Below are 12,794 nucleotides of genomic sequence, written 5' to 3'. Positions count from 1 at the left end.
TCTCAGCGGCGGACATGTCTGCTGGTGGTATGTTGGGGGAGGTTGTGAGAAGTTCTAGACAGTAGCCATGGTGAACTACTGCTACAACCCACTGGTTTAATGAGATTTACACCCAGTGAGAGAAGAAATCTTTTCATCCCACACAGGTAGTCGTGGGAGGTGGGGCAAGCCACTACTTAGAAGTGGAAGCTCCTCTCCTGGAGCCACCTCTGCCCTTCCCTCTGTTCCCCCCCGCCATGTGGTGATCCAGCCCAGCCTACTGGTGGAAGTTGTGCTGCTGTCTTCAGTACAACTCTGGCAGGTTTGGTAATGTAGTCATGGCCCCTCCCCTAGTTTGCTGCTTGCAAAAGGAACCTCGTGGCAAAGAGGTTACCAGGATACAGACAGACATGGCAATCTCCATTGTGTTTTTTATTTGTTCTAGCATCTTATCAACCTGGGGGCTAATGAGATGCTTCATGATGAACAAGAGGCTGAGGAGATGCTGCAGTTAATGCCCCTGAAGGCTGTGTTTGTGGCATTGAGTACGCGACAAATGTCAAGATAGGCTTTCCCATACCCCATCTACCTACCCTTTTTGAACTCTAGTGCTTCATGAGTGCACACCCCACCCTTTGTGACCTCCTCTTGTGTTTCATGAGTGCCAGCATCTCCCCTCCACTGAGACCTGTTGTTCCTAGAGAAGAGTCCGGCAGAATTGGCTATGTACCAGTGCGTGGCAAACCCTAGCAGTACCCTTTCCCACAGCATTGAATCTTTTGCTGTTTTTATTAGGCTATACGTTTTCTCTACCCTATGTGTTACCACCCCAGCCTTTACTGGCTACTTAAAATGTTCTAGGGCAGATTTAAGCATGCCCTTAAACATGGGTAAGGACTTGACAGTGAGCGCGCTTGGAAAGAGTCTCGACTAGAAGGTCATATTCCTCATTGAAGGCTGTGGTATCATCCGGTGGGGATCCTCTAACAGGGTAGTGGTCCAAGTCAGCATCACCCCGAGGGATCAACACTGTAGTCTTCCCAAGGGTCATCAGGAGGCCCTGTGTTTAAGGGCTGGTTATATAGGTTGACAGGATCACAAAGGACTGCCTGGATTCAAAAGGGTGTGTGGGGATCTCTCAGGTGACACTAACGGAGGCAGAGGCGGTGGTGTGGTGTGAGTGAGCATGGTGGCTGGAGTGGTGAAGTTGGTGGTGGCATAAATGGAAGGGGGCTTGTGCCTGTCCCTACGTTTCTTTGGTTCCGGCTCCAAGGGGGCATCACAGATAGGTTATTTGAAGGCAAGCCTTTTTTTGACTGGGTGAATGGAATGGTTGGGATTTTCTGAGTCAGCTTTGGTGTGATCTTTGGCATCGACTTTGGGAGTGAGTCGGAGTGCTCGATATCCTTGGATCGGGTTCAGCTCGACACCCTTCAGTGGAATATCGGTAGACTCAGAAACCTTCTCAATGCTGGCCAGAGGATAAAGGCTGTGGAGACCTAGAGATGGCTGTTTCTTATATTCATAACTGGAGACTCCTGCAGGAGCAGTGGTCTACCCTGTGGGACTATTTATGCAACCCTTGCATGGTCGCGTGCCTCTTGGAGACATTTTGAGTGTCATCTTGGCTCAAAGGCCAGTGGTTGTTCAGCATCGGCTAGGCTTCCTCTTATTCCTCGCACTCAGATGCGCTCTAGGGTATCATATCTAGGCTGGTGTTGGCTGGCTGCCAGGGTTCCAGACGGAGCTGCATCCTCACCTTCGTTGGCGCTGAATGGATCTTCTAAAAATAGTTTACAGAGTTTTGGACTATGGCTTTTGGTGCATTTTGCAGTGTGCTCAGTACATATCTCTAGGATACTTTAAAGTCTTCTTCGAGTGAAAGACGAGTCAGGACTTGCAGAAGGCATCATCTGGGAGAGGCATAAATTGCAGATGTCTTTGTGATCAGACTATGGACACTTCGAGTTGCATTGGGGGCAATGTCAGAAAGGTGTCTGTTCCTTCACCCTTTTCCAGTCTGCATTCTCTGGTGGAAATGGTCAAGGGAGGACATGTGGTCACCGAAGGGAGCAGGGAGGCTCCTAGTGCCTTGAGTGGTGGTCGGGAGTCCTCTGAAGGTGTCCGGTGAAGTAGTGGATAGAGAGCTGTCGAGAGGAGGACTATTCTTCCGAAAAAGTATTAAAATTGTACAGTGTTGACCTGAAAAACATGTAAGAAATACAACTAACTCAGAACCTTTTTGATACATGTCCAAACCCAATGGCAGACAAAAATTATTCAATATGGAGTCAGTGCACATGCGCACGGTGAACCAAGGAACAAGTCACCGCACATCTCATGACTCAAAAGACTTCTTTGAAGAAAAACATCTTACAAACTGGTTGTGCCTAACACTAGATGCAGGAGTATGCAGAGCATGTGTATCTACATCAACACAAGCTATGAACATTCCTGTTTCCATTTCAATGGGCATTAGCTCAAATCATATGGCTTGCATTTACCTGTAGTTTGAATACGTTTTCTTAACCTTGACCCTAATCCTAACTCTATATCTAACCCTCAACCTGTCTGTAACCCTGTCCTTATCCCCAATACTAGCTCCCTCCATCATAGAACTAACCCAAAGAGTACTCATTACTCGAATTCTATCTGCTTATCTTTTCTTCAAAACCATCTCCTGTTTGCCTTTTGGTTTCACACCATTTGGTGGAATTGATTGTAATGCCAATCAAAAGATTCAAATAAATCACTAGTCAAGCATTACCCCCGGTGGAGCACTTTGCTTTCAGACTCTGGAATAGAGAACATCTTAAAAAAATATAAACAAATGTTTGGCTCAGGGCCTTAATTCCCATGTTCTGCAGCACCTGTATTCAAGTAACCAAAAGCATCCCCTCGCCCTCCATGAACCAAGGAGGATATTGTCCAGCCCACAGACATCACCCAGGCGCCAGCTCCAATCTTCCAGTCGTCTAAGACACACTGGCCTGGGATGCAACCTCATTTATCTCCAAAAGTTGTTCGGATTTCCATGGGTTTAGTTTCAGAATTCAGAGAATGATTAGTGCCCAAGAGTGGCCTTAGATTAAAGAGTGAAAGGCCCAGTCAGGTCTGTTCTTATGTTTTGGGGTAGCCTGAAATGGTCTTGTATCGCTTGCCGCAGGGCTTGTAGTGGGAAGGACCTGGTAGGCATATTCCATATTTGATCATTTGGTTGGATCAGGCATCAGTTTGGAGAACACCAGATGGCACTTGTTCCTTAAATGTGAGAGGAAGGATAACAAAGGAACAGTATTTTAAAAAGACTAATGTCATCAGAGGCAAGCCCAAAGGTGGCCCTTCTTACACCTTGTCTGTAAATGTCAGTTTTTTAATTCCCAACTCTGCTTTTATATTTTTATACACATTGTATCAGAGAGCATTCACAAGCAGTCGTACATGATAATTCTAATTAAAAGACGTAAACAAACATTAGTGCTCCCAATTAAGGTAATTAGATTGATACTTCAAAGACACTTTGCTCTAAGACAGCCACAGGAAAATGATTTCTCTACTAAACTGTCCTTCACAAATAGTCAGAGAGCTTTTACAGAAATAAGCAGCACATCAGTGCTAAATCTTTTTTTTTCATCCATGCATTTAAGTTATACTCCTTTTAGTATTGGGTTACACAGAGGTACAGCACGTGAAGATCAGGACAAATATTCAAAGTTGTTTCTTTCATGTTATTTATTCAAAAATCCTTTAGAGAATTTCCTGTAGAATAGATCAAGTCCACTTTTTTTTTTTTAAAGCAAAGCATTTCTCTTACCAAAATGATTCTACATTCCAGATACAGCTGTACATTGATCAAATGGACACTACAGAATGGTGTTAGATGCAAGAAGCCATTTCTTCTGGCAATTCCGGTGTTGGCGTGTTATTGTCACTACTAGTGGAGGTAGTAACCAGCGGTACAGCAGGAATATCATTCACTGTCGAATTAGCAGATGCTTTGCTAGAATAGTCCACCCTCTCAAACAAAATCAGCAGCTCACAGTGCATGGTTTGAGGGAACAAGTCCACAGCCACTGCCCGCACAGGCCGGAATGCAGATCCCTTGACACGGTTAGATGGAGCTCGACAAAGGCTGTGAAAAAAGATGAAAAACTAATTGAATTAGGGGACAAAACACCTGTGAAATCATGTAAAGAGAAATTCATTGCAATATGAGGAGCTATGAAATGGCTGTTTTGTAACCTCTCTCTGCAATACTAATGGAAAGTGAGAAGCCTTGGCATGGTCTGTGGCTTGAACTTAATTTGTTAACCGCATGCACGCTAGCGGTTTTCCCGCTGTGCGCGGCGTTTTTCAAAAAGCCGCGTTACATGGCGAGCTCAGCTCGTCATCAGCGTACGAGTGCCGTAGCTCATGACGAGCTCAGCTCGTCATAAGCATCGAAGGGGTTAAGAAGATGGATATCATGGAAATATACCTAAAAAACTTGGAATAAAACAAGAAGAACACATCAAGGATTGACATTTGGACTTTATTTGTTGCTTCTACTTGTGTGCTATCTGCTCAGGTTGACAACTGCTAATTTTAAAGCAGTATGATGGATGCCCAATTCCAAACCACCCGTTGTCCACACTTCACATCAAAGAGTACAGATTCCTTAGTGGTCACTCTGTGCACCTAGTCAGCAGGCAGGCGTCCATTAATTTATAGGTACCACGCCACTACAATCAGTAAGACTAGAAACTGTTTTGTAGTGGGTGATTTAGAGCTGTGCGCAACCGGTACCATGAATGCAGTTGTGCACCATATGAAGCCACAGAGCTTTATACCCACGCTGTTTGGTACTTAGACTGTCTTTTCCATTATCAACAATTTGTAGGGCGAGGGGTTGGAGAAAGAGCGTTGATAACGGGACAAAACCTATGAACTAGGAGTAAGAGCCACTACAAGGATTAACTTTTGTTTGCTTGTTAGCATATTGCTTCTACTACATTGTCTTTCTCCCATTGTGAGTAGATTTTACAACAAAGAGAACAGAGAAAGAGGAGGTAGCATTATGCAGGTTAGGCCTAAGTAAATGGATTTCTAATGAACATCCAGTCCAAATTGTGCATCACTTAGAGATAAATGAAGCCTTCAGAGCCACTGAAGTGGGACTAGCTGTAACTTCACCGGAGTGTGCTTGGACATCAGGAGGAGGTTTTGTTGTGTGCAAGGTATAGAAGCAGGACACGCATAAAGTAATCTATCTTATAATAAGGGTCTTCGTAGGGACGTGGCCAGCATAATTTCTGCTGAACGCAGAACCCTAATTAAGTCAAGATGAAATTGCAGACTTCCAGGGTGAGTACGTTTTAACTCAAAAGAATAAGCATGCAGGCAAATAAAGTGTGGAAAACTATTTTTGCTTATGTTGTGTTCAGTCAGCACCTTTGGAGCAAGGGTGGCAAAACACCTCACACAACCCTATCCCAATAGAATTTGGTGTTTGCTTCTGAGTTTCACAAGGGCAGGAGCACACCTATGTGCCTGACAAAAGAAACAGCAACTAGGAAGAAAGCTCCCCAGATGATAGCCTAATGTTGCAAGAGGCAATAAGGCTCCATGGGCTGTACATTCTGTCCAGATCCAGAATCCCAACTAACTCACAATATTTCACAGGATGAAAAAGGTGGTGTTTGCCAGCCAAGCTTTGCTCAACAACTTAGTCTTAACGGACAAAGTACTATTTGGCCTGTTACTGTACGTGCAAGTGGCTTTACGGTAGCAAACTTTGCAAGGAGTCTACCTGAGCGCCAGATTCAGGAAGATTTCTCGAGGTCAATGTCATCCACTGAGAGTTTTATTGGATTAATGTTTTTACAAGACCAGATATCAGAACCTCTGCCACTTACTCCTATATTGTGCTGTAGTGAAGGAATTTCTGACAGCCCTCAGAAGGCGAATGTTCTCAGAGAAGAGGCAAAGATGAGTCAATGCTAGCCACAAGCTAACTACTATGTGGGGCCTATCAAACATGCCTGAGGAATCCTTCTCAGCGGGCAACAAAGTCATCACTCTGAATCTGAGAGGTCTGAAGCAAGCTAAACCTGGCAGGTCTGAAGCAAGCTAAACCTGGCTGTGACCAGACTGATGAACAAATCATCAGAGATCATGGCAAAGGTACATGAAGTTGTCTTCTTTGAAGTATTTCATCACTGTACCCTAACCTCATCAAGGAGCACTGGTGAACATCAGGCGTATGTGCCTCTGAGCCGTACGCCACACTATCAAGATGAGGTGGTCTGCAAGCTCAATCCTCTATTGCTTTGGGGGTATAGCTGAAATTTCACTTAAAGGGAAGATTCTTGCTCCTGGCTTTCTAGGTCTCGCCTAGTGTGACTGCGCACATGCACAGATCGCTCGACGAGATTGAATGCAGATGAGGATTTTCAGAAGAGGGCTTTAAGCTCCGCCCCTCATTCCAATTGGCCGGCATCACTGTTTCTGTTAAACGGTGGCCTGCCATTGGAAATGAGGTGTTTTGGTTGCCTCCCTTTGGCTTGTGATCTGGACTCAGTGGCCTGCTTCACAGCTGTCATGAAGCACTTTCTTATCTTTATGGGGCCATGTGTTTATACATATGGCCCCATAAAGATAAGAGATCCCCATGCTCCGGCGCAATCCTCTTTTGTTTTTGGAACGAGCTTGTTGTTTTTGGTTGTTCATGTCACTTATCATCCTGTCCTTTTGAAATGTTGGAACACTGAAAATGTTTTCTTCCCTCATGCATTTTCACCTACATGAAGACATGCCTAGCTTCTTTCCTATTTTTGTACGTTATTTTAAAATATATTTTTCAATGAAGCGCTTTTTTCGAAAGCGCTTTTAATGAATGTCAAAAGACGCAAAAGAAACCACGTGACAATAACAGCATCAACTATTTCCGACTGTAAATATAATTAGATTAGGGGACGGTTAATGATGTAAAAATAAACCTTGAGCTGCTCACTGTGCCGCTTTACACCTGAGGTGAGGCACAGCGGGGCTGCGAGCATGAGGCAGGGCAGGAGGGGGGGGGGTGGCGGGCGCTGCGGTTCCGAGGAAGAGTAAGTACGGCCTGGGTGAATTGTATTGATGGCCAGATACGGTCAGTGCATTGCCCTAGGTTATGCGTTGTGCCTGGCCGTTGAAAATAGCATTATTGCTGACTACGGCGGAAGCATCACTTCTTTAAATTACTTTTATCATAACAGGATTAAGCGTGACAGCAGCGCTGATGTCGGCTAAAGTGACTTTTTTTCACTCAATTTCTATTGAGCTTCGGAGCGCGATAGAGCCCCGTCACCTCGAATCCGCGAATAATTGCATAACGGCAGCAAGATTTTGCTGCTCATTTGCATATTAATGCGCTTATATTTCCAATTCATGTTACAGGAATGACTGTTAGATGTGAAATCGCTGGTGTTTTCCCCTGGAGCGAGGGAGCTTCTATTTATGCAGAAACCTCCGATCTCCTGGGGGTGTAGCTCTCCTCCGCTCTTGGCGCTCTTCCATCAGATGCCACTTCGGATTCAACGCTTCTCCCCCAGTGCAAATGGGTTTATTCTGCTGTGGCACAAGGTAACCCCACTATCTCCCTAAATCTCACCCTCTTATTCCAGGTATACCCCCTCCATTTCTATCCCGTAAACATCGCGTCTTCATATAGGGCCTCCTCAGGACTGCCTGTCTCCTTACCTTTCACCCCTACTGGCGCCCACACCCAAGTACTCGTGGGTACCCTTTCTTGCCTTGTAAATGGAAAGCAACAACGTAGCAGCTGTGCTGGTAGAGCAACTTTAAACAAGAAGTGGCAAAGCCAAGAGGTCTGGGCTTGGCAAGTGTACAGTATTGTGTTTTTTAATTAAAATTTTTGCAAACATATGCAGTATACAATAAATAATAAAAACACTGGAAAACATTGGAAAAGTCAAAAGGAGTCCCGAAGCAGCCCAAAAACACCAGCCTCGCACCGAAGTGCACTGCTTTCCAGGTCTGTGGACGTGATGAGGAACAATGCATTAAATATATTTTCTCAACTGAAGACTAACATCTCTCAGAGATGTTCAATAGTCATGGCCACGTTATTCCCTGTTTGGGACTTGTCACGGTATACAGGTGACCTACTTTCAGCCTCATCACGCTCTTAAGCTCTCGGGTGACTGGCTAGAACAAACATTAGCAATGCCATAGGTCTCGCATTTACGCGAGTTTAAGCTATTGGCATTGTAAATAACAATGCCTTTTATTTATGTTTTAACCGCATCGCTGCTAGAGCGATTCCCCTGCTGTGCTGGACAGCAATAAAAACGGGTGTGGTCATGACGAGCTGAGCTCGTCATGAGCATGGAAGGGGTTGAAAACAAGAAAAATAAATAAAAGGCATTGTTATTTACAATGTCAATAGCTCAAACTTGCATAAATGTGAGACATATTGCACTGCAAATGCTTGTTTTCCCATGCCACAAGCCTCTTCAGCTAAGACAAATTTGCACAACCCTGATGTCAGGCACTGACTTCCATTCTTACTTGACTATATCACTTTTAGGGGACTGCAATGCAAATAGAATTGCAGCAAGGGCCACCACTGCCAAACAGTTTAGAGCCTACATCTCCCACAGCTACTCTAAGCATTGGTCAAACCCTCCAACAAGAGTTCAAGCACGCTCCAGAGACCTTCAATGGTATTTACCAGGTATTTACAGGTTGAGGAAATATGTAGGGTGGCCAATGAACATGCATGGTGCAGGCATTACCCTCAAGGCTTCCCCACTAAGCCAATGCATGCTTTGCTCAGTAGGTACTATGGAATCAGATGGTGTAGGCCTAACCCGTTTAATACTACCGTCTCCTACCAGCTTCTCTATGTAGTGGAATCTACCCACAAATTGTGAATGGGAGTACATTGAAGTCACCTATTTATGGTGACTCTTCTACCTATACCATAGGTCCTTTCCCTTTACTAAACTAAAACCTTTCAAGTGAACCCCTTTGCCACTCGCCGATTTTAAGAAGGAAACTGGTCAGGGTATAAACCCATTCAAACAAATGGGTGATATGATGTTTATTCACATGCATAGCACCTGACATGCAAAAGTCTATTACTAAGAAACAGCAGACGTCGTACATCTATTTATCACTGGCACCAAGATGTTGATAATGGGGGTCAGCTTTTCCTCTATGCTACACCTTCAGCTAACATCTCATCTTACACATTTACTCTTTTTTGGTCATGCAAGGAATTGTGATGAGTATTCCAACTTCAGACACCCTGAATGCCTCTTTGCTGCATTAACAGTCCTGTATAAGTTCACATGACTAACTGCAACAGCTCATTTTATTCACCAGGGGTTGAGCTCATTGAAGGAGGAAAAAGATTGCAAACATATAGCTAAGCAGACAAAGGGGACTACACAGTAGCAACTCACTCTATAAAGTTGTTCATTGCAGCTCTGGGATTGCAGGACACGTACAGGAGCCTCTTCAGGTGCTCAGCTCTGCGGATAGCCAAAATCACTTTGGAGTCTAGAATATATCAGAAATAAATAAAGTTAGTGAGCGCACAATAGATTTTGATCACTAAGAAAACTTGCTTTTTTTACATGAATTAAAAAAATACATTTTTCTTTTTACCCTTGCAATTTCAGTCAGAGTAGGGGAGTATTTGTTTCCTGGCATCAGACTTAGTTCAGGCTTTTGAACTGGGATTAGCCATTTTAGTCCTGGCTAGGTGAGAACCATGTAGCAGCATTTAAATGGTAAAATAATTAGAAAGGTGACCATTGAGCTCTGTTAGGAAAGAGGAACACCGCCTGCTTTGCCATCATAGCCGGAAATTTCTAGGGGACTTGCAGGCGAAAAAACCCCCCAAAAGATGGTTCCATCATGGGGGAGTGTCGTGGAAGCCAATCACTGCTTTATTTCAGGGTACATGTGAGAAGTTGGCCTGGTATATGATGTTCACTATTCTAGTGAACACCTTGCACCAGTCCAAACAACCCTTATGGTGATGGTTGTAAGTCAACCTTATAGACCAGCTATCCTACTGGTAGCGTGGACAGAACAGTCTTAGGCTAAAAGACTCTTGAGGGCGTTTAAAGCCAGCTGTTTTACCATATGTAACCCCTTGAATACCAAATGAAAGGACACCACACAGGATATATATAAAATATATATGTATTTATTTACTAACACACTCCTCTGAACTCTTTATGAGATCAGAGGCCGAAGCACATAACAAGTTACTTAATCAGGATACTTTAAGTTGCACAATTTACAGTTAGGCCCTAGGGGCGAAGCAAACCATATATTAAGAAAGTGGTATAAGTACCACGTCACGAGAAAAGGAAAGGCCTAGGGCATCGCTGGGGCTACACTATCTGAACCTTAGTTTAGAAGTGGGAGGCCCACAGGTGGCGCGTGCTGAGTCTTTACTCACACGCGAGAGTCAATGTTAAGTCAATGGGAACTAGAGTTTAGAAAAAGAAGTATCAGGACACTTCCGGTTTAGCTAGGAGGAAACAACTAAAAACCTAGACACTTGGATAGTCAAAACCCTTGGGAGCACCGAAGTACTCGTGTTACCTCACCTACAGGAAGATGTGTCGGGTTTCGCCATTGAAACCTATGGAGACCTGGAGGAAAGATGTCCGAGTGGATCCAAGGGTGGATCGAGGATGAAGAAGACCTGAAAGCAGAGGGGACAGAGTCTGGGTCACTAGCCAGTGACCGGGTGGAACCAGACGACGTCGAGGAGCAATCAGGTGCTGTCGTGAAGCTTGTCTCTTCAGCCACGCGGACCAGGAGGCGTCGAGGAAGACCAGATGCTGGAGAGGAGCTGTCCCACTAAGGTTCTCGCAGATGGAGGGGTCGACTGCCGGATTGGAGTCAACAAGCCTTGGCAAAGGCAACCCACGCAGGATTCAAAGAAGGCTTCTGATGCTGACCAGCAAGGTCTGAGGTGCCTCACCTTTGCAGGGAGGCAAGGGCCAGTCTGGAGCAACCAGACCAGCGAGTTGATTCAAAAGGATTGTCGTCACAGAGGCTACTAGCCAACGGGCCAGCAACCGGACAACGCGTCGAGCAGAACACAAGCAGAAGGGCCCCACGCAGAACTCGTGGAGTGTGGAGGGCTGATCTTCGGTGCAGGTGAAGCTCAGATTCGGGGCTTCTCAATCCCCAGAAAACACAACAATGATGGACAGAATGTGGATCAATGTCACACATTCACCCCAGTCCAAAGATCTGGGCCCAAATCCATCGTTTTTCCACTCCACACCACCCTGGGTTAGACAATGGCGATATGCAAATCAGCGCTGACCCGGTGCCCCATGGGAACAGTCCAGTCCGAACTACGAAAGCCATGTCCTTCCCAGAACGGAAACAAGCATCCGAGGACCGGCCCGGTTTCGAGGTAACACCTCTCATCAGCCCGGCTAGCTTGATTCCAGTGGTGTGGAGTGCCTGGGACTCACGTCTGAGCATCCCCAGTATGCAGTTACCGCTCTCGTGAAGAGAGGGTCAGAGAGGTCTGGAAGTCTGGGTCTTGTCAGGCTCTATGCTCGGGTCCCGGCGGGAGCGTCGACAAAGCAAGCCGTTGATTTGCTGGATGGTGCCTGGTTGTCCAGGGTGGTCACTCCTTGGCCACAAGGGAGATTCTTCAGTCTTCAGCTTCAGCAGAACGTCGAAGGTCCAGAGTTTCATTTCAAGTTTCAGTTCAGGATCAAAATCTAAAGTCCTGGGGCTCAGCTCCTACCTTTATACAACTAAAAGGGGCTGGATTACTTTATAGGTCCCTCCTATGGGTGGGACCAGGAAGGGGGGTGGTTACACTCCCTTTCCTTTGTCCAGTTTCGCACCAGAGCTGGGGCTGGAGTGCCCCAGCAACCGGTTTGAACTGGGGTATGCATGGAGCACCTAGTGTGCCCCAGGCAGTGTCTCATTCTATTCAGCCCTTCCTGTCCCAATACACAAAGTCCTGTCTGGGGTGGTGCTCGCACCTCTCCAGGTAATAAACCTATTGTCCAAACCTCCGTGACTGGAAGGACTCCCGGCAGCAGGAGGTCAGACTTGTGTCTGTGGCAGCAGCGTCCATTTTGTGACGCTGGGGCTCTGGTTAACTTTCACCGGGATAGCCAGCAACAACATGTCTTCTCCCTCTAGAAGGGTGGAATGCTACCCCCGTCGCCAGAATTGGCGAGGGGGTAGTATTCCAAAGCGTATGACACCTTACACGACATGTTTAGATAAAGCCAAACCAAAGTTAGCATACAACCGCGAGGATTATAATGTACTTAAGAGTATATGGTATGGCGATATCATAGAACAGCTAGAAGGACATGGTTCCACAAGCTGCAGACAGGCTCAGCTCATGCTAGAGCACCATCTCACACATAACCAAGCACTCTGCCTCCAGGATTGTTAAGGCCTGCCATAGGAGTGACTTATAGGTTACTGTGTGTCTCTATTTAAGGGTAGATATAGGAATACTATACCTAAGCAAGGGGTGATTACACGACCTTGCCCCAGCTGAGTGATCAGCCAGTTGTATCAGTGTGAGTGGCCAGCCAGGGGTGGCATAATACATGCTGCAGCCCCTGGTAGGCCTTGGTTACACCTATGCCCCGAGTACCTAGGGTACACTTCTACAGGGGCTGATAAGGTGAGCCAATTCCCAATTGTGGATGTACCTAGAGTACATGGTGTGAATTTAGAGAGAGTGCATCTGGGCTGTGGGTCTGATTAGCAGGCCCATAGTCACATCTAAGTCGAAAACCAGTAAAGCAAAAGCAAAA

General features: G+C 45.7%; 1 protein-coding gene across 3 annotated transcripts in view; it reads right to left on the bottom strand.

Annotated features, from left to right (window-relative positions):
- Positions 1-3,686: 3,686 nt before the first annotated feature.
- The window catches only part of TRMT2A (tRNA methyltransferase 2A), a 106,808-nt gene continuing 97,700 nt past the window's right edge, over positions 3,687-12,794 (bottom strand). For all 3 annotated transcript variants that reach the window (XM_078667920.1, XM_078667921.1, XM_078667922.1), the window contains exons 11-12: positions 9,429-9,525; positions 3,687-4,111 (exon numbers count right to left, since the gene is read on the bottom strand). In XM_078667920.1, coding sequence (XP_078524046.1) covers positions 3,856-4,111; positions 9,429-9,525 — 353 coding nt within the window. In that variant the 3' untranslated portion in view covers positions 3,687-3,855. The remainder of the gene's footprint in view (positions 4,112-9,428; positions 9,526-12,794) is intronic.

Source organism: Lissotriton helveticus, chromosome 11 (genome assembly GCF_964261635.1).
Source record: "Lissotriton helveticus chromosome 11, aLisHel1.1, whole genome shotgun sequence".
NCBI classification, from domain to species: domain Eukaryota; kingdom Metazoa; phylum Chordata; class Amphibia; order Caudata; family Salamandridae; genus Lissotriton; species Lissotriton helveticus.
This window is presented reverse-complemented; position numbering and strand designations above follow the sequence as displayed.